Genomic DNA, 22,278 nt, shown 5'->3' on the forward strand with positions numbered 1-22,278 from the left:
ATGATAATACCACTGCAAAAATACTTCCCTTTAGTAAAACTCAAGCCTTGAACCATGAACACCTACAGAACATGTAGCTGAATTCTTGAAGATGATGTTAAGCAGTCTGCTGCCCTCTGAGGCAAGAGTATTTGAACATGAAACTGCCTGGGACCTTGTCCCCTTAGCTCTCCACCCCCCAACCCCCAATCCATTGAACCCTTCTGTTTGTGAGAAAACAAAGCACGAACTCTAAGTAGATAATTTAGATTATGCAAAAGACCTTTAATATTTGTATTTGCAAGTCTACCAGTATTAAAAAACTGATATGAGTTATCAAACAGGAAAATTATTTCTCCCAAGAAAGAAGATGGAATCTATCAATTTGCTGAGCCCAAAAGAGACCCCAAATAGCCTCTTCGTCCTGACCAGAGATCAGGATATCGTTTACTGATCTCCCACCTTTTATGACTCTAAGAGTGTATCTTGCCAGGAATATCCTGGATGCTTCCATTACTGCTGGTCTGAAAATTCTCTTCCAAAGTGGGACACTCTGTGGGTGCATGACTCAATTACTCCATAGATCTACTACAGGAGAGGCCAAAACATTAATTCTGTACACACCATTACAAAGTGTTGAAATTAATGTGCTTACACATCTGGTTCTCATACCAATCTCTAAGTTCCTTGAAAGTAGTAGCTGTTCTGCCATATTTTTCTTTCTGTTCCATCAGCATCTGGTACCTGGAAAGCACTCAAACGTTTGTAGAATGTATGAAGTCAATGAAATTTCTTCTGAAGGAAAGAGGATGTGAGAAATGGATGTGCAGACACTAGCTACTAAAACAACAATTCAATCTTTTGCCCACATCCAAGTACTCATGTCAGTTTTTTCCCTCAGAGGAATAAACGATGAATAACTCTCATTTCTGTTTTTCTTTTTTTCTTCTTTTTAATCTTTAGAAAAAATAAAGCAGGAACTCCCTGGTGGTCCAGTGGTTAGGACTATGAGCTTCCACTGCTGGGGGCCTGGGTTTGATCCGTGGTTGGGGAACTAAGATCTTGCATGCTGGGTACCGCAGCCAAAAATTTATAAAATAACAATAAAAAATTGACCTGCTCTTAAAAGTCCTTAAGAAAAAAAAAACAATGTGTTTATTGTTTAACTAAACTTTTAGAATAGTTTAGTCTTAATAGTAAATATTTTTCATTAATGAAGTCTAAAAGAAAACTAAAATGAAAAACCATTGGCCCTCATTTTTCTCTAACTATACACTATTAATATTTGGAACAGTTTTTAAAAATATATTTAGCCTATATTTTTTATACCTTTATAATATTCCAAGAACACTGTTAAGATTGATACTTCTGATAAGCACTCCTCACTCCAGTACTCTTGCCTGGAAAGTCCCATGGATGGAGGACCCTGGTGGGCTGCAGTCCATGGGGTCGCTAAGAGTAGGACGCGACTGAGCGACTTCACTTTCACTTTTCCCTTTCATGCACTGGAGAAGGAAATGGCAACCCACTCCAGTATTCTTGCCTGGAGAATCCCAGGGATGGCGGAGCCTGGTGGGCTGCCGTCTATGGGGTCGCACGGAGTCGGCAACGACTGAAGCGACTTAGCAGCAGCAGCAGCAGCAGCAGCTTAAGGCACTGATACATCTTTAGAGATGTTATTAGCTTTTTCAATTCTTTCCAAAGGTAAGTTTACATCATTTCAAAGCTATGACAAACCTAGACAGTGTATTACAAAGCAGAGACATTACTTTGCTGACAAAGGTCCATATAGTCAAAGCTATGGATTTTCCAGTAGTCATGTATGGATGTGAGAGTTGGACCACAAAGAAGGCTAAGTGTCGAAGAATTAATGCTTTCAAACTGTGGTACTGGAGAAGGCTCTTGAGAGTCCCCTGGACAGCAAAGAGGTCAAACCAGTCCATCCTAAAGGAAATCAACCCTGAATATTCACTGGAAGGACTGATGCTGAAGCTGAAACTCCAATACTTTGGCCACCTGATGCAAAGAGCCAACTCACTGGAAAAGACTCTGATGATGCTGGGAAAGATTGGGGGAAGGAGGATAAGGGGATGACAAAGGATGGGATGGTTGGATGGCATCACTGACTCAATGGACATGAGTTTGAGCAAACTCTGGGAGATAGTGAAGGACTGGGAAGCCTGGCATGCTGTAGCCCATGGGGTCACAAAGGGTCAGACACGACTGAGTGACTGAGCAACAACAACAAGGTATCATAACACTTTTTAGGTTTTTTTAAAAAAATCTTTCCTATGGCTTCCCTGGCAGTTCAGTGGTTAGGACTCCGAGCTTTCATTGCCGAGGGTATGGGTTCAATCCCTGGTTGGGGAACTAAGATCCCATAAGCTGTATAGCGTGGTCAAAAAAGGAAAAAACAAACAAAACCAAAAAATCCATAAACAAAACACCATATTGTTGTTGGCCTCAATGGAAAAGCATAGAGAGCTAAGATGGCTAGGGTTGTGGGTTAGAGCCCTTAAGGAGCTGATTAAAGTCAGCTTTACCTTGACCATGGGTCATTTTCTACTTTGGTATAAAAGATAATAGGCAAAGGGTGTGTATGTGCGTAGATCATTAATAATTTATCACCATTATCTGACCAAATCCCCAAACCAACCCAAAGTATAAGAGGTGGGTACTGGTACTATTTCAATTGTAAAAACTGAGGAAAAATTGAAGGAAACTGATGCAGAAAGCTTTAGCTATGTGACCCTGGGAAAATTACTCAACTTCTCTATGCTCTAGTTACCTAATCTATAAAAGAGGATAATGACAAAACCTGTGTCACAGGGATGTGGTTAAGAGTACATGACTTAATATACATACCTAAGACAGTACCTGGCACATCCGTGCATGCGTGCTAAGTTGCTTTAGTCGTGTCTGACTCTTTGCGACCCTATGGACCATAACCCCCCAGGATCCTCTGTCAATAGAATTCTCCAAGCAAGAATACTGGAGTGGGTTGCCAAGCCCTCCTCTAGGGGGTTTTCCTGACCCCGGGACTGAACCTGGATCTCTTATGTCTCCTGCACTTGCAAGAGGGTTCTTTACCTCTATACTAGCACCACCTGGGAAGCCTGTACCTGGCACATAGTAGGTACTCAAAAGCTGCCAATTAAAACCAAACCAGGGAGAGTGGATACGTGTACATGATGTACGGCTGAGTCCCTTTGCTGTCCACCTGAAACTATCACAACATTGTTAACCAGTTATTCCCCAATACAAAATAAAAAGTTGAACCGCCCCCCCCACAAAAGCCTTAAAAAAAAAATCTATCAGTATTACCCTGAAGTAATTAAATTTTCATTTTATATGTTATTAAAACCTTTACATTCTCTTAAAGTACTTCTTTCAAGCCACGATTCATCCCACATGAAATCTGGGCTCTCCGTGGGCAGTACAATCTAGCACGCTCATCTAGAGCCAGCTGGTCCTCACGGATGATTCCAGTTTTCACAGTTGCACTACTTGGTGTCCATATCGAACTTTCTAAAAGTGCTAGCAGAATCTGAGTGAGTAGTTTCTCTGAAGTCTCCTCTAAAAGATAAACACCTCCAGCTATATACAATGTTCTGCTAATCCTAAACTCTTGACTATTAGCTTAAAAGAGCCCCAGAAGGAAGTACTATTAAATTGCTTCCACAGCTTCCTGCAGTAGCTGAAAATTTCTTAGAGCTAACACTGAAGTCCATTCCCTATTGGATTGGGCTGGGCCCTGAAGTAGCGTTTGCTCTAGGAATTAATGACTGAGTGATTTCAAGAGAAGACTGAAAGACTCAAAGGGTGCCTTTACCTTTAGCTAGCTGTAAAACATTTGTAGCAAACCATGGCAACCTCTCAGAGACGATCTTTAAACACATGCTAAACTTATTTCTCAAGGGGAATTTTATTTTAATATGCTAAGGATTAGTTAGAACAAGCAAAGATTTTATCCTAAAGCGGGGACTTCCAACATAATTCAGAACAGGCTTTCTGTCCAATAGATAAAATGGCTCATTATTATCAATTATGTCTTTTGTGGCTAATGGACTTGGATTAAAATTCTTTCAATTAAGAGCAAAAACCACTTTCTATTTGCTTTCGAAAGCTGTCAGAACTGGAACTCCTCATCTTTCTTTCAATTCCAATGCAGAATTACTTAACTCCTTCTCTTGTCATGAGTAGTTTTGTTAGAGAACCACTGAAACTGCCAATCTTAGACAGGCATGATAACAACCATTTTATATGAGCTATCATACAACAGGAGGTCCTGGGAAGTAATGCGGAACTAACAAGTTACCACCAACTGGAAGAATTCAGGTAAGGTCAAAAGGAGAGAGGAGATGCCAGTCCATATGTCCTACTAACTTTCCAGAATCCTTCCTGCTGAAATCTATCTTAGCTGAGAGATGTGCGCACCACCAGGAATAACCATGAGTCAAAATGATTGGCCACAGACAACCAGGAAACTAAACCCCTTACCATAAAACCCGAAACTGTGAGCCGTGTGGCAGAGCAGGTCCTGGGTTCTCTTTGCTGCTCTCCCCCTGGTGCCCCTTCTCAATAAAGTCTCTTGCTTTGTCAGCACGAGAATCTCCTTGGACAATTCATTTCCAAGTATTAGACAAGAGCCCACTCTCGGGCCCCTGTAAAGGGTCCCCCTTCCCACAGGAGTTTCCTTCCTTTGCTATGTATACGTAAAACAAAAATCAGCAGACTGGGGGCAGGACCGGTAGCACTCTCCAGTCAGTGTGTCAATCAAAAATCTCTTTTTAAGTTTCCAAATGCACCTAAAGAGAAGGACATTTGCCTCCAACTGAATACCTCTTCTTACACAAAAAAGACTGTAATCTGCAGAGGCCAGTAAATGGTACGGAGGTTTCTGGGCAAGGAGAGTTTACAAAGTATTTAAAATCCTTGACATGGTTACCCCATCAGTCCATCCTACTAGTTATATATATATATATATATTTTGGTGCGAAAGAAAGGTGAAGATATTTTAATGGCGGAAAAGTGAAGAGACTATAAACAATTATCTAGCACAGCACCCAGCACACCCAGAAGTCAACAGTGTTTTTAGAAAAGAATATAGAAATCGCTGTATTAATATATACAGAAGTATAGAGTATACTGGAGAAGGAAATGGCAACCCACTCCAGTACTCTTGCCTGGAAAATTCCATGGATGGGGGAGTCTGGTAGGCTCCAGTCCATGGGGTCACAAAGAGTCGGACATGACTGAGCAACTTCACTTTCTTTCTATAGTTCCTTTTGGAGAAGGAAATGGCAACCCACTCCAGTGTTCTTGCCTAGAGAATCCCATGGACAGAGGGGCTTGGTGGGCTACAGTCTATGGGATTGCAAAGAGTCGGACACAACTAAGCAACTAACATACATACATACATATAGTATACAGAATATAATAGTATATAGAATATAGAAGTCCCTGTACTCAAGGTAACACAGTAAATGGGGGGCAATGTGTAGCTATCTAGATGTTTTTCATTGATTTATTTGAGGAAGATCTCTACGAGTTCTAGAGACACAACCTTTTTACTATATAAACACTTGGCAAATCAGAGACAAATCAAATCATGTTACCTTTTGTAAACTAATCATTTTAAAACTAACCATTGCTTGAAAGTATCCCTCAACCACATTTTGATGTTTGTAGACAGGCAATCAAATTTTAAATTATGAAGAGAAAAGAAAGCCTTACCAAATAATTGATGACATAAAATCGGTCATATTCTCTGTTCTTAGGATTGATCCGACGATGCTGTTTTTTCCTCATATGATCTTTAAGTGTATTTTTGTCCCTGAAGGTCTTCTCACAATACAAGCACTGCAAGCTACAAGAAAGACACAAACACTGAGATTAAATAAGTCCCTTGAATAGCTGTTGCAGTAGACCTTTATTATTATTATTATTACTGGGTCTTAAAATTTACACATTTTTTAGGTCTCACAGAGTTTTCAAATGGGATGTAATATCCTTTTTGGAATCCCTCTCACTTTATTCATTTGGCTTTAGAGGATGCGTGTTGTGGTTTATTTTGTAGTTGGCTATACTGGCCAACTTGGCTATTTAGTTAAAACTATGATAAAGATATCAATTACCCAAAAATGATTTTGGTGCTTTACTAATTGAATTGAAATATCTATTCTAAAAATGAAAACAAAGGTATGTTCTTCAAATAATTATAATGATAACTAGCACTGGTTGCTTCCACTGAGTGTAATGATTAGTCTGTGGTTTGGTATATCCTGTGACCTGATTTGCAGGGTCCAACTCCGAGTTCCAGCTGTGGGGTTTGGTCAAGTTACTTGCTATCTCTGTTACCACTCATTTTCTTATCTCTAACCTGAAGATAACACCTACATTTTAGAGAACACTTATGACAATGTATACATATAAATTCATAACCATAAGAATAATTTACACAAAATATGAACAATGTATGAACACATTTAAACCACACTTTATTTATACATATATGAATAAAATGCCTAGCATATTCATGGCACACAGTAAGTGCTACTTTTACTATCTTATCATTCACATGTACCTTCTGCTAGAGTATTTCCCCTAACTGGGAATCATTACCTAATGAGGCAGTAATGACCAATTTCGAACAGATTACTAGCAAAATGTCTTTTCTCATGCTAAGCTGGACAGTTGATACTGCCTGGAACTTTTACCCAACAGTCATAAGGGTTCTACTTTCTAGTCACAAAGAATTCATAAAAACACTAAAATTTTAACCAAGCAGGACACTATGGGGCATTCCCAGGACACAACCCTTCCACCACGTCCTCTGTTTGCCTCTTGCCTGTAGAAAAGTTGCAGTCTTCCAAGCCTCCCCTGAGTCACAAAAGTCTATCTCAAGAATTAATGATTGACAAGATAGGAACATGTCGTGACAAAAACAGCAGTTGGGTCAGGAGAACTTGCATGAATTTGAATAGTAAATCAGCCATATGGCAGTCATGGAATCTTTAGTTCCTTCTTGAAGTACCTGATGACCGTAGGCACCAGATCTACTGGAACCTGAGGATTGATAATGTTAACCCTTGTGACACCGCCCTGTTACCTCAACATCAATCAATCAGAAAATTGTACATAAGCTGATCAAACATCCTGTGATTATCCTCCCTCAACTTGTGTTTAAAAATGCTTCCATGGACACAGACATAGAGAACAGATTTATGGACATGGGGTGGTGGGAGGGAGGAGGAAGGAGAGGGTGAAATGTATGGAGAGAGTCACATGGAAACTTACATTACCATATGTGAAATAGAAAGCCAGGGGGAATTTGCAGTATGACTCAGGGAACTCAAACAGGACTCTGTGACTATCTAGAGGGGTGGGCTGGGGAAGGAGATGAGAGGGGGGTTCAAGAGGGAGGGGACATACACGTACCTATGACTGATGTTTGGCAGAAACCAACAAAATTCTGTAAAGCAATTATCCTTCAATTAAAAACTAAATAAATTAAATAAAAAAACTGCTTCCCTGAAACCCATTAGGGAGTTCTGGTCTTTTGAGCACGAGCCACCTGTTTTCCTTGTGTTGCCCTTGCAATTAACCTTTCTGTGTTAAACTGATGTTTTGGTTTGCTTGGTCTCACTGTGTGTTGGGCACATGAACTTGGGTTTGACAACAAAATGACTAAAGTAAGTTTTTATTGCTATTTTGAATTCTTTTCCATCTTTACCAAACAACATCTCAATTATTTTTTATGCCACAGAAGTAACTATATTCTTTTATAGTAAAAATTTATGGGCAATTAGTTGATTAAGGATATTCATTACTGCTAGTCTTGCTAGAGAACACACCTGATATTATTTTATAAATGAAGGATCATTCATTAAAAGAGTGAAGAGAATTGTTTTAATGTACTGTTGATAGCAGAATTTGAATTTAGAATTTTATAATGGGTATTTCTTGCTCAATGTTATTGCTCCAAATGTTGTGGGCAGAGACACCACATTCATTAGTACTATATTTAAGTGAATAAAACTAGGGTTTGAGAGTAAAATCTTGAGCCCTTTCTTAGAAAGAAGGGTGAGCAGATTTTTGAAAGACATTTTGGTGATGTACAGAATTTTCTTCCCTATTTCTACAAGTTAAACAGCCAGAATATAACCTCAAGAAAAGTGGAGTGTTATGATATATAAATTTAAATGAATACTAAATTTAAAAAATATAAGCAGGATGCTATGTTTCACCTAAAGTTGAATAATATCTAGGAATTTGACTTTACTAAATGTGTAGAATAATTATAGAGAGAAGTATAGAAATTATGAATCCAAAGTGAAGAATAGTAGTTACTCAGGGAGATACTAATGAGGAAGGGAACAAAGGGAGACTCAAGGGACATAATAACATTCTCTTTCTTATGCTGGTAAGTATATTTTTCATACCCTATATAACATACCTTATAGTGGTATAAACATTGTTTGCTACATATGACATTTATATTTAAAGGCTACTAAAAGGCAATATGATCTACACAAAATAAAGACTGTCATACAAAATGTGAACTCCTCTGACATGAGAAATGAGAAAATTCTATTTCTTTAATTACTTGTGACTATTAATTTTTAAAAATTCACAATGGAGTCCAAGATTAAGATAGCTCCAGGCTGTGTTTCATAAAAATGTACTTACTTGTCAAGCTTTTTCTGTAATGTACACAGAAATTCATTGCAGTTTACAATGTTGTCTGGCAATCCAATGTTGAAAGAATGTTCTCTGGCCATGTGGTTCAAAAGAACAGATCTAGGAAGAAATTTGAGCAATCTGCATTATTTATAACTCATCTAGGAACAAATCAGGTCAGGAGTAGCATTTATATAATGATAACAATACTAATTAGAAGACAAGCAAAGGTCAAACACGGCAACATACCAGAGTGGGTTGCCATTTCCTTCTCCAAGGTATCTTCCCAACTCAGGGATGGAACCTGCGTCTCCTGCATTGGCAGGTGTATTTTTTACCACTGAGCCACCAGGGAAGTCTGTGTTATAGTATGCATGTAAACATATCAGTTCTTTAAAGGGAGTCCAAGTTTGTTCCACAATCTGCCACTGAGCGGGATTACACTCTACTGGTGAATTGAGTATCTGTTCATTAAACTATTAAATAAATGTGCTTTGCCTACTCTTCCAATTAATGAGGAAGAGACAACCACTCAAGAGAAATATATAAACAAATATAACCCAGGATCACAGACATTTAGTTAGCTTATCATTGGATGCAAAACTGGAATCCACAGTTCACATATCTAATTTCATGTAAAGGTCATGATAACTTGCATACACAATGACTATCTTTTTGATCAATTCATGTATTCAGGCAAACAATGCAGTTTGCCTGAAGCAGTGTCAACTGGGATAAATGATAGGTTGGCCACACAAAAAAATATTAAAAAGCAGAGACATTACTTTGCCAACAAAGGTCCATCTAGTCAAGGCTATGGTTTTTCCAGTGGTCATGTATGGATGTGAGAGTTGGACTGTGAAGAAAGCTGAGTGCCAAAGAATTGATGCTTTTGAACTGTGGTGTTGTAGAAGATGCTTGAGAGTCCCTTGGACTGCAAGGAGATTCAACCAGTCCATCCTAAAGGAGATCATTTCTGGGTGTTCATTGGAAGGACTGATGTTGAAGCTGAAACTCCAATACTTTGGCCACCTCATGCAAAGAGCTGACTCATTTGAAAAGACCCTGATGCTGGGAAGGTTGGGGGCAGGAGGAGAAGGGGACAACAGAGGATGAGATGGCTTGGCTGGATGGCATCACCGACTTGATGGACATGAATTTGGGTAAACTCTGGGAGTTGGTGATGGACAGGGAGGCCTGGCGTGCTGTGATTCATGGGGTCGCAAAGAGTCGGACATGACTGAGCGACTGAACTGAACTGAACTGGCCACAAAACTTAAAAGGAAAGTCTGGGGAATGAGATGATCATAGGGGATTTTCAACAAAGTTCAAGCACAATTCTCAGGATCTAGAAACACACATGTGCAGGGCTGTGTGCATCCCAAGGAAATCCCTGAGAAGACCCTAATCTCTCACCTGTGGCTGACTCTGAGACTTACACAAGTAGGAAGTGAAGGTTAAGGCAGAGTTGTAAACTGATGGAGCACTGAAGATAGGTCCCAAGCCAAACACAGAACTCCTTGGCAAAGGAAAGAAGATATGTTTTCTCAAGGCTCGCTGCCATATTATTATTGAACACGGAGCTGAGTAGATATGTTCAGCAGCCATACTTGACAAAGAATACATGCTTTAGAGAATTAGTTCAGGAAACTCACTAAATACACAAATAGCAACAACAAAAACTCTGGTTGGGTAGGCGACAAATCTAATTTCTATAGTTATCACTTTATTTAAAATGTTGAGTTTTTAACAAACAAGTTACAAGACATGCAAAGAAAAGAAACTATGGCCTACCATATGAAAAGAAAGTATTCAACAGAAACTGTCACTATTTCTGAGTAAGCCCAAATGTTGGACATAACAGACAAAGATCATAAGATAAATTAGATTATAAAAATATGTGCAAAGAACTAAAGAAAACCATGACTAAATAATCAAAAAAAGGTATGAGAAGGATACCCTTACCAAAATGGGAATACTAATAAAAAGATAGAAATTCAACAAAACATACAAATTTTTGAGATGAAATGTATAATAACTGAAATGAAAAATTTACTAGAAGGGCCCAAAAGAAAATTTGAACTGGCAGAACAAAGAATCGACGAACTTGAAGATCAATTGAGATTTTCTGGTCTGCGGAACAGAAGAAGAAACAATGCCGAAAATTAAATTGAGCCTCAGAGATTATTATATCTACCAATCTATGTATAATAGGATTCCGCAAAAGCAAAAAGGATAGGGGCAGAAATAATATTTGAAGAAATAACAGCTAAAAAATCTCCAAATTTGATGGAAAACATTAACTCAAACATTGAAGAAGCCCAACAAACTTCATGTAGAATAAGTTAGAGAGACCTATACTGAGAGAAAAAATGAAGACAGAATCAAGACATTCCCAGATAAGAAAACCTGAGAAAATTCACTGTTAAAGGACTTGCCCAATAAAAAACTAAAACAAATCCTTTGGGATAAAATAAAATAATGCTAGATAGTAATTCAAATATACATTAAAAAAATAAGCACCAGTAAAGGTAGTCACATAGTCAAATATAAAAGCCAGTATAAATGAATTTCTGTTTATAAATCTTTTCTCCCCATATCTGATGTAAAAATAACTGCACGAAACAAAAATTTTAAAGACATGTTAATGAGCTTATTATGTATAAGGATGTAATTTATGTGACACCAATAGCACAAAGGAGCGGGGGAGAAGCAAGCCATCTTGGAGTAAATTTTTGTGTATTGTTGAAATTACACTGGTATTAATCTGAGTTCAACTGTTTTAAGTTAAAATATCAATTGTAATCCCCAGTGAATTATAGTGGATAGTGAGTGGACCACTAGAAAATGACTCAAAAAATAAGGTAAAAGAAACAAGGGAATTGAAATGGTGCCCCTAGAAAATGTCTACTCAACAAAAAAGAAGGCAGTAATGGAGGAAAGAAATTTTTAAAAGCTTAATAAATAAAGAAAGTAAACAGCAAAATGGTATATGTAAATCCCATCTCTTCAGTAATTACACTACAATAAACATAAACATAGAATAGCAAGAATGTACTCATTTTTCTATCCTTGACCATTATCCACACCATATGCTTTTCTATTCTTTTTATGCCCAGGCTGGAAGAACACAAATATAATCCCCAAACATTGCTAATATCATGCATAGCTGGAATCAGGTTATATTGTTAATCTTTCATTATCAACGGACTTTTTAATAAATAAGAGCTGCAGAAGGAAAGCGGACGTTTTATAAAAATAAGACACTGCTTATCTTTATCATTGGTTAAAGCTACCTGGCAAGTGGTGCAGTGATAAAGAATCTGCCTACCAATGGAGAAGACGCAGGAGACACAAGTTTGATCCCTGGGTTGGGAAGATCCCCTGGAGTAGGAAATGGCAACCCACTCCAGTATTCTTGCCTGGTAAATTCCATGGACAGAGGAGCCTGGCAGGCTACAGCCCATGGGGTTGCAAAGACTCGGAGAAGAGTGAGCACCCCCACGTGCACAGGCACTGGGTTGTACAGTGCAAGATAAAACAAACTTCTGTTTCTGCAACAGGCTGATTGCCTTTCTCTATCAAACTTTCACTCATTATATCCTGATATCCATGTATCCCTGAGCTTAATATAAATCATAAGGATATATATTTCAAATCATGTCAGTATCTACATTTATCACAAAAACTTAAGCTATGGAAAACAAAAATATTTGTAGATTTTTAATACTAGAGATTCCTAGTAATAGTCACACGGCTCCTCACCAGGTTAATAATAGTCTTAATGTTAAACCAGAAACAACATGTTAAAAGGAAGTAGCAGTGCTTGGTAAACTTTTTGATAGGGAGGTGGTCCTCACTGCCATCCCCATAAATCTCTTTGAAATAGACAGTGTTAAAAGCATAATGACCGGTCTTGGCATAGGTTTTCCTCCATGCTAACTGATCTATATGAGTATCAAATCTTCATAACTGGTGTTTTCAACACTGATGCTTCATCCAAACCCTTTTCTAAATTCAAACAAATAGTTACCCTCGCCTTTTCAATGTTTTTCAGACAACAATGTCAGTTACTGTGCTTAGCTGTTTTTTTTAAACTAAAGACTGCTTTCCTTCAAGTGGGCTGCAGAATGATTGTCCACTCTATATTGTCACTAAAACTATTCCCATTTCCTAGAGGTTACAACTTCATGACTTGTATTTAAGTTAATGTACACTTGTAAATATTACTGTTGTATAAAAAGAACTTTGTCTGGTCTTTGTCTTTGGTTCTAGGCACTGAACTTCAAAACCTTGGAATTTCTCTAAGATTATTTTTGTTATGCCAATAAAGTGACTTGGGGTAGGCTTCTAGAATGCTTCAGAACAGGGGTTGATTGCTAGAAAGACTAAATAACTAAGTGATCAAAGTTTAGGGTCCCAGAGCCACCCTGACCTCCAGAGAGGAGAGAGGGTCTGGAGACTAAGTTCCATAATTAAATTAAGTATGTTCACATAACGAAGTATGTAAAAATTCTGGATACCAAAACTCAGTGAAGATTCTTGGCTGGTGAATACACTGACGTGCCAGAAGGTGATCGATTCTGATTCTTTGAGAAGGCATACAAGTTCTGTGTTAGGACCCACCGTATTAGGTCTGTTAGGACCCATCCAGACCCAGCTCTATGTGTCTCTTAATCTGACTGTTCCTGATCTGTATCTTTTATGGTTAACACTTTTCTGAGTTTTGTGAGTCATTCTAGTGAATTAATGAGCCTAAGCAAATTATTGGTGGAAATCCCTGAATTTGTAGCCAGTAGGTCAAAAGTGCAGCTATCCAAGGGAATCTCTGAACTTGTGTGGTGTCTAAAGAGGGGGCAGTCTTGTAGGGGATGATGCCCTAAAACCCACAGTGAAGTGAAGAGAAGTGAAAGAGAGGTGAAAGTCGCTCAGTTGTGTCCACCTCTTTGCGACCCCATGGACTGTACAGTCCATGGAATTCTCCAGGCAAGAATACTGGAGTGGGTAGCCTTTTCCTTCTCCAGAGGATCTTCCCAACCCAGGGATTGAACCCAGGTCTCCTGCATTGCAGGCAGATTCTTTACCAGCTGAGCCACAGGGGAAGCCCAAGAATACTGGAGTGGGTAGCCTATCCCTTCTCCAGTGGAGTCTGATGCTAACTCTGTGTGGTTAGTTTTAGAACTGAATCAGAGTATATCAGTTGGTTTTAGGCCAGCTGGAGTTGGTGACAGAATTACCAATTCCCCATTTATTTTCCCCCTTAGATCTTTATCATTTTTAATGTTTAAAAATAAAACACCAAAAGCTGCTGAAGGTTTAGAGTTTACAAGTTAATACAGAAGGGCACATCTGTTGCACATGGTCTTGGTCTGTCAACGGATTTTAAAAAGCCCTACAATACTAAACACAAATCTATTTCTGGCTTTTAAAAAAAACGTATTCCCCTACTTTGCTTAGAGCAACTACATTCCATCTTTGATGTTTGGTGTAGCAAAAAAAAAAATTACTGTGGATATATGAAAGGGAACTGAGCCAATCCACGTTAACTTAATCTATGTAAGATTAAAACACCCACTGTCAGCGTTTTGATAAGTTTTCAGATGAAAAACAGTAACATTTTAAATACATACACAATAGCTACCTGTTTCCAAGGAATTCCTCATTGCAAAACATACAAATGCCAAGAAAGCTGTTATCATTTCGTTCTTGTTGCTGTTGTTCCAGAATTTCTTTCTGTAAAGGAAAAACAGATACATTATGTTATCTTTAATAAATGCATAGCTAGCTAGTGAAAAATGTCATGGTCTGGTTGGGAAGAAACTGGAGAGAGGCAGAAAGGAAGTATATGAACACTGATGATAGTTCAAATTTCTGCATCCCTGTTCTTTTACCTAAACTCCAAGTCTATACAGTTAAATGCCAGACAACATAGCATTTGAACAGCTATGTAGGAAACAAAGTCACCAGGGTCTTGCCATCCTTTCCCGACTTTGTCCTTTCTCCTATCTTTATCAGTCATCTCCCAATCTCACTCTCTTCCAAAAGCAAAAATGTGCTCCTTTCTGAAATTCTCAGTTTAGTTTGTAACCAAGTTCTGATCAATGTTTTTTACTTGATCTGTCTTTCATGTTACTTCTCTCCACCAATCCCAATGTCATCACTCTGAATCCAGTCTTTAGTCAGTCATTATGAGATTACTATGAGTAAGTCTCCTAGAGGGTCTGCCTGATTTTAATCCTTTTTTCTACCATATTCATCCTCTCTTTGGCAGGTAGAAAAACCTCTTAAAATTATTTTCATGTACAATTATCTTGTTACTCCCTATATAATTTAAAATATGCATCAGTAACATCCTATTCTAGTCAAGGTGGTTCTATACATTGCTTTTCCTTGAGGTGATTTTATTTCTCTTTGCTTTTTCATTCTTCTAAATATTAATTGTTCTTTAAGATCCAAGCTGATTCCCATTTCTGCCATGTAGTCAGTTCTGAACTACAGTATAACAGTTAAAGAGTTCAGGCTCTGAAACACTGAATAGAACTAGATTTGAAGCCTGGTGTGCTGCACCCCATGGGGTTGCAAGGAGTCAGACACCACTCAGAGACTGAACAACAACTACAACTCATTTGTACTTGATATTTTATTTAACCTCTATCATACTTAGTTTTCTCAATTTTAAGATGAAAATATTACCTCACAGTATTGTTTACAGGATAAGATCAGAAATTTGTGTAAAGAATTCAAATTGCATATGTGTATGGTCAGGCCACTCAAGATGGCTGTTCTCCTGCTCTCGGTACATCCCCTGCCCAACCAGTCCCTGCTTCACCTATATCTTATGTACATGACTGACCATAAAGAAGGCTGAGTGCCGAAAAATTGATGCTTTTGAACTGTGGTGTTGGAGAAGACTCTTGAGAGTCTCTTGGACTACAAGGAGATCAAACAAGTCAATCCTAAAGGAAATCAACACTGAATATTCATTGGAAGGACTGATGCTGAAGCTGAAGCTCCAACACTTTGGCCACATGATGTGAAGAGCCTACTCACTGGAAAAGACCCTGATGCTGGGAAAGACTGAAGGCCGGAGAAGCGGGTGACAGGATGAGATGGTTGGATGGTATCACTGACTCAATGTGCATGAGTTTGAGCAAGCTCCGGGAGATGGTGAAGGACAGGGAAGCCTAGTGTGCTACAGTCCATGGGGTCGCAAAGTGTGGGATAAGACTGACATTCCTACACACATGCCTCAGGCCCCAGCTAGTGATTGTTCTTATCAAAGGGGCAGTGAGGGGCGTGCCCCTTTACTGGTCTCCTGGTAACTAAGGAGCTCATCTGACTTCACTTCCCCTATAACTGGTAACGTGCTTTACCATCACCTCTTTTGCTTGCTTTATCTTCTGAATGGATATGAAAACTCCTTGAAATTAAAAGAGAGTGTTTTATGCTGTTCTTATTTTACATCTGCATACTACTCTCCAGCTACTCTTGTAACATGAAGCTCAAAATAGGAACTTCATAAAGTCTATTACTGATTCTATAAATATGTGTAGGACAGCCTAAAAATGAGCTAGTATCTAGAAGCTTAATAAATTCCATTGGTACTTCTGGAAATCTATCACCAGATATTTAGAAATATTAATCCACTGAAGAAAAAAAATTAAGAAGCTGCCACAATAAAAATCAATTCAATCAACTTCTGCTTTCACTCATGATGAAAATAATGGATATCAGACTTCCCCTTCCCCTGTAAACTACTATAAAACAAGTTGCTTCATATATTGTATCTGTTTTCAGAAAATGGATAATAGCACTGTGACAGATGAGTAAAAATAAATAATACATTGCCAGTTTTCTGTTGGGTAGTATTGGAGAAGGCAATGGCAACCCACTCCAGTACTCTTGCCTGGAGAATCCCAGGGACGAGGAGCCTGGTAGGCTGCCGTCTAAGGGGTCGCACAGAGTCAGACACGACTGAAGCGACTTAGCAGCAGCAGCAGCAGTATTTTCCAAATCGCAACACAGGGAAATTAAACCCAAATGAAGGGTATATATCTACCTCAGTTGGTGGAGAAGAAAAAAAAAGACTGGCATTCAGCATACTTTAAAAGCAAGAGAAATTTGGGGGACAAGGTACTAGAGAGAAGAGAACTTAAGAGGAAGAACTCAAGAAACCTGGACAGGGATTCTTTATATCTTTGTCCAAATACTGAGCTATATACATATAGGGGTAGTCCCCGGTGGCTCAGTGGTAAAGGATCTGCTTTGATCTTGGGGTTGGGAAGATCCCCTGGAGAAGGAAATAGTAACCCACTCCAGTATTCTTGCCTGGGAAATTCCATGGACAGAGAAGCCTGGTGGGCTACAGTCCATAGGGAACACAAGGGTTGGATGCGACTGAGTGACTAAACCACCACCACAACCAATGTATAGGACAAGACTCTGTGAGGCCTGATAGGGGAGTTTCCAGGGGCTGTGAAACTTAATGGGGATTCTAGAAGTCACAGCATTGGAGTACGTTGGAACTCGGACATACAGAATGGAGAGACGTTATTCAACACTTCAGGAACACTTTTTACTTCGTGAAGCTTAGGGCTTTCTGTTGGTGGCAGGTGGATAGATAAAAGCAAAAGTAACAAAGGGAGTAAAGCTGATGTATCGGAAAATTTTAATTGTTGCTTTTTAACTGAATTTTACATAAAAACTGAAAGTGACAGTAAAAGTCAAATGAAAGGAAAAGCGAATCTTCACAAACATGTATAGCTCAACTAAAAAAGAGAAAACACATCTCAGAGCCCTATATTTACAACTGTGTTAGCAGCAACAACAAAAACCCAACAGATAATGCTCTTGATAAAGATCATTTTAAATACCCTGCAGTAAGGCTGAGCAATACTTTCTTGGCCTGCTCCTGTTTTTGGACTATGAGACCCGTTAACACTTATTAAAATCATCATTCTGGCTCATATTTCTCAGGCTGGTGATGATATAATCCAAAGTTGGCTAAAGAAATATCTTACTGAATATTTCCCTGGTTTTGACTCAGCACGAACATAACACATTTCTGAGTTTAAACCACAGTGATACTAAGCCATGTACAGTTTACTTTGGCCAAATTTAAGTTTTATCTGTTGACCCTAATTGGTACAACCTGAGTGTACACACCTGAAGCTGTGTGTAAATTCTTCTTATGAGAGCGTAATTTGCATTTTGATGAATTAGAAGGAGCATGGAATAGACAGGGCGGTAAATCAAGAAGCCACTTTTTAATGGCAAGGAGCTGAGACTGCTCTGTTCTATGTGCATTCTTGAGCTTCTCTCACGTGGTGGTACTGTGGCTTCTCGGCTAGTTTATCTGCACGACCTACAATCACAGTAAGAGAGACAAGGACTCTAGTGTTCCTGTGCCATCCTTGATCTGGCTGGTTCCATACAACTTCCTTCATTTTTATTTAAGTTCATTCTTTCGAGATCTGCCTTCTGCTCGCTGCCCAAACTCTTTTTAAACTCTTTCCCAGACCTGACATGGAGAATTTTGAGCATTACTTCACTAGCGTGTGAGATAAGTGCAATTGTGCAGTAGTTTGAGCATTCTTTGGCATTGCCTTTCTTTGGGATTAGAATGAAAACTGACCTTTTCCAGTCCTGTGGCCACTGCTGAGTTTTCCATATTTGCTGGCATATTGAGGGCAGCACTTTCACAGCATCATCTTTCAGGATTTGAAATAGCTCAACTGGAATTCCATCACCTCCACTAGATTTGTTCGTAGTGATGCGTTCTAAGGCCCTCTTGACTTCACATTCCAGGATGTCTGGCTCTAGGTGAGTGATCATACCATTACAGTTGTCTGGGTCATGAAGATCTTTTTTTTGTATAGTTCTTCTGTGTGTTCTTGCCACCTCTTCTTAATATCTTCTGTTTCTGTTAGGTCCATACCATTTCTGTCCTTTACTGTGCCCATCTTTGAATGAAACATTCCCTTGGTATCTCTAATTTTCTTGAAGAGTTCTCTAGTATTTCCCATTCTAAAGTTTTCCTCTATTTCTCTGCATTGATCACTGATCTTCACAATGATCACCAGGATGTTGGGGAAATTAAATAAATAAGTCTTGTTTAGGCTGAAGAGACAATCACAGCAGGCCTCTGATCTTGCTTCTAAGCTGCATGTACACTGCCCTGATTGTGAATGTCTTGACTTGTCTGCTGTGAGTGTAAGCCTTGTGGCACCATAGATGAGATACAGGTCAAATCTTGGGACTGTTGAGCCCTCAGAGGGGTTTGGCCAACCAAGCCCCAGGCTTAACACTCAAGTTTTACAGGATAGAACAAATAGCATTAAAATGAAACCAGAGCTGCAATTTGCTCACAGATTGATGATACTATCAGTTTGCATACTGAGATTACAATCGGGAACCCCGAACTTTCTGAAGTCTCACCCATGCAGCAGATGCACTGCTTGGGACCCTTTCCCAACTGGGACTCCAGATGTCCTGTCGCACAGGATTTCTGTGCTGCATCCACTTAAGTCTGGATGTTGGTCAATACCCAATTCAGTGATATATATCCTCTGCTGTTTGTATTCCCTTTTTTCTTTTAATGTTAGTATATTGAAAGTAAGCTAGATAATTCTCTAATAAATATTGGTATTATTTATTTGTATATAATGAGTGACTTATTTTGTTAACAAATCCTTTGAACCTAAGATGAAAGTGAAAACTCTCAGCAAAACACAGGGAAGTCCTTTAATAAGCACATATCTCAAAAGCATAATTACATGTTCGTCACTAAGATGACTTTTTGAGAAAAACAGGAGATGCAAGTCAAGATAAGGAAATGAACTAGAATGATAAATCCAACAATTAAGGAATCTAAGTATACTGATGTAGAATGTAATTGTTTTTGTTTTATTCTTTAAATATATCAAGAAATAAAATAATGGCAACATGCTTTCCCTCTTATCCACTCTAATAAAGGCTACTCTATGAAGTGTCTGTCTGTACTTTATAAAACAAATAGGGAATTATTATTTCTTAATATAGGAACACAAAATATACTTTTAATCAAATTTTACTTATACATAAAATAAATCATGTGAAGATGAAAAAGAAATTATTTTAATTCCATAACTAATATGTCTATAATAGCTTTCCTCATCTTGTAATCCATTCAGAAAATTAAAGAGACATTTATTTGTTGAAATTGGCTCTGCTGACAGTTATGTCAAGAACACCAAATAGTAAACCTGGAAGCTATTCTCGTCAGGTGACTCGGTCACTGTTTCTTTTATTTATTTTTTTAATTGTGAAAAATTTCACAAGCAGGAAAGTTTAAAGACTAGTACAATGCACATCTGTATACCGAATATCTATACTCAATAACTGTTCACATTTTTGTCACAGCTTCTCTCTCTCTCCTCCCCTCCCACACACCATACACACATATATATTTAGCACTAAACACCTCTTGCTTTGCTGAACCATTTGAAAGTAAGAAAGCTCCAGACTTCACAACACTTCACTCCTAAATACTTCAGCATTCTTCTACTGAAAATAAGGGCATTCTCCTATATACAACCACAGTGTCACTATCATTGTAACTAAGAAAATCAATAATTCCAAAGTAGTGCCTAACACCTGGGTAATACTTAGATTTCTTCAACTGCCTCAAGTATGTCTTTTACTGTTCGTCTATTCCCCAGCTCCCACCAAGACCTTCCTAGGTTCACACATTTCATTTGGTTGTTAGGTGCTCTGCCTCCAAATCCTCCTCCTCAAACCCAGTTTTTTTTTTAATCCAACTCCCCCACCCTCTGAATCAAAAACCACAAAATAACTAAACAGCTTGGTACTTCGACTCTGATGTCAGGAAAAGGGGTTTTTCCCAACTCAATAATGGTCTTCTAAAGTATATGGACAATAAGTGTCAAAAGGAAGTGCTCTGCTTCCTAAGATCTCCACTTACTCAGACCCCTTGAACGGTTAGCAAAAATCTAGGTGAAAGAGAGCCACATCACCACTATGCCCCTCCACCCTTATCTCCGTTGCTGCTAACTTGGTATGATGAGATAAAACAATACAGAGCTTTAAGGATTCTGTATTTCTTTCTTCTATAGCATTCATGTTGATCACTGCTGATGAAGTATTAGTGAGGAAGAAATTGAGTGGAAGACACTTGGGACAAATAAGAACATTTTTTTTTTCTTTTTTTCCCTTTCCTCCAGCCCTTCTTTCCTTCCTTTTTTCCTTTGGTAAGATTGGTATTGGTTACGATTAATGATAGCTATGTTTGAAGTCATTTACAAACAGAAAAATATAATTTTTGGAGACAAGCCACAGAAAGCATCACAAAGATGCTTTCTATGGGATCTTTGATGGCATATCCAAACCACTATCTTTGTGCTTTTATTTTTTCTAAAAAAGTCCCATGCTGGGTAGATATACTAGATTTTATTCATGGATTTATAGAATAGAGGGATGAAGAGAATGTCACAGATGTTATCTGTTTGAACTGCTCAAAGTGGCTGATGAAATCAGATAAATTTTTCATTACAAAATAGGCTTGGATAAAAACCATAGTTGTAAGAATATAACATCAGCTGATGTATTAAGCAAAGAGTCATAATAACAAGCTGTATGTTTGTGTAATTGGTTTAAAATGTCAAGAATGGTAGCAAAGGGGTCAGCACATAGTGTTTCATCTTTATTCATAAGCTGAAGCAGAGGAAACATTAATGAAATGGCAGACATAGCAGATGGCATGCAACATAGTCATAGGGGACTGACATATAGGTAGAAAATGAAATTTGTGAGTTAGTTTGAAAATTATAGAAATCAGACAATTTGGGAAAAAGCAATTTAGAAAATGTCTATTTAGGTAAGTATTTGTATACAGGAAAGAAAAAACTGATGCTTAAATGACAAATCCAATGGAAACAGCTTGTATTAACATAAGGAAGCAAAACTAAGGTTGATGTTATTCAAACAATATCAAAAACATTTCATAGATACTGACATATTAGATTCATAATAGTTTGCTGGCTGAATGGCTACACAAGTGACTATGAGAGAAAACAGCGCACTCCTAAGGTTCCCTCCCAACCAGCTCAAAGGCAACAGCATGGCAGAACCTGCTAGGAATTCTCAGTCCAGGGGCCTAGTTGCACTCCTCTCATACAGAACTCCACAAATTTCCCTACCAAAGTTAGAACAGTGGCCCAAAGGCTCCACAGAAAGGCAGTAGAACTCCGTATTCCTCCTGCTTTCCACTTCTAGAACCATGGATTATCTGAGGTTTCTGGGATTATTTAATTTACACCTCCATCTTGTTCTCATAAGTATTTCAAGTGGATTACAAAACAACATAGCAGAAAAATTACTAAAGAAAGAAAGAAAAATTAGGGTGGGATGGGCACACAAATTGAAGATAAAAAATAAAAAGAAGAAATATAAATGTACATCCACACATTCAAATCTCTAGGTGCCTCAAATTTGGCTATTGGCTTTCTTAGAAAAGGGAAACAACTGGACAGGAGTTCCTGTAACAAAGAATTTTGCTGGCTTTGTCCCCTGTTCCTAGGAGATAACCTCTAAAGCCCTGGAATTCCTTGAGTGTTTGGA

The 22,278-nt window shown here is 38.4% G+C and overlaps 1 protein-coding gene across 2 annotated transcripts in view; it reads right to left on the reverse strand.

Moving 5' to 3' along the window:
* The window catches only part of ZNF277 (zinc finger protein 277), a 135,263-nt gene that overhangs the window by 10,817 nt on the left and 102,168 nt on the right, over window positions 1-22,278 (reverse strand). For both annotated transcript variants that reach the window (XR_014067690.1, XM_081537145.1), the window contains exons 5-7: window positions 14,303-14,394; window positions 8,671-8,781; window positions 5,716-5,848 (exon numbers count right to left, since the gene is read on the reverse strand). Coding sequence is in view for 1 of the 2 variants with exons in the window: in XM_081537145.1 (XP_081393271.1) it covers window positions 5,716-5,848; window positions 8,671-8,781; window positions 14,303-14,394 (336 nt within the window). In the remaining variant the exon portion in view is untranslated. The remainder of the gene's footprint in view (window positions 1-5,715; window positions 5,849-8,670; window positions 8,782-14,302; window positions 14,395-22,278) is intronic.

This window comes from Giraffa tippelskirchi, chromosome 10, assembly GCF_054371585.1.
Source record: "Giraffa tippelskirchi isolate mGirTip1 chromosome 10, T2T-mGirTip1v1.2.pri, whole genome shotgun sequence".
In the NCBI taxonomy this organism is placed as follows: domain Eukaryota; kingdom Metazoa; phylum Chordata; class Mammalia; order Artiodactyla; family Giraffidae; genus Giraffa; species Giraffa tippelskirchi.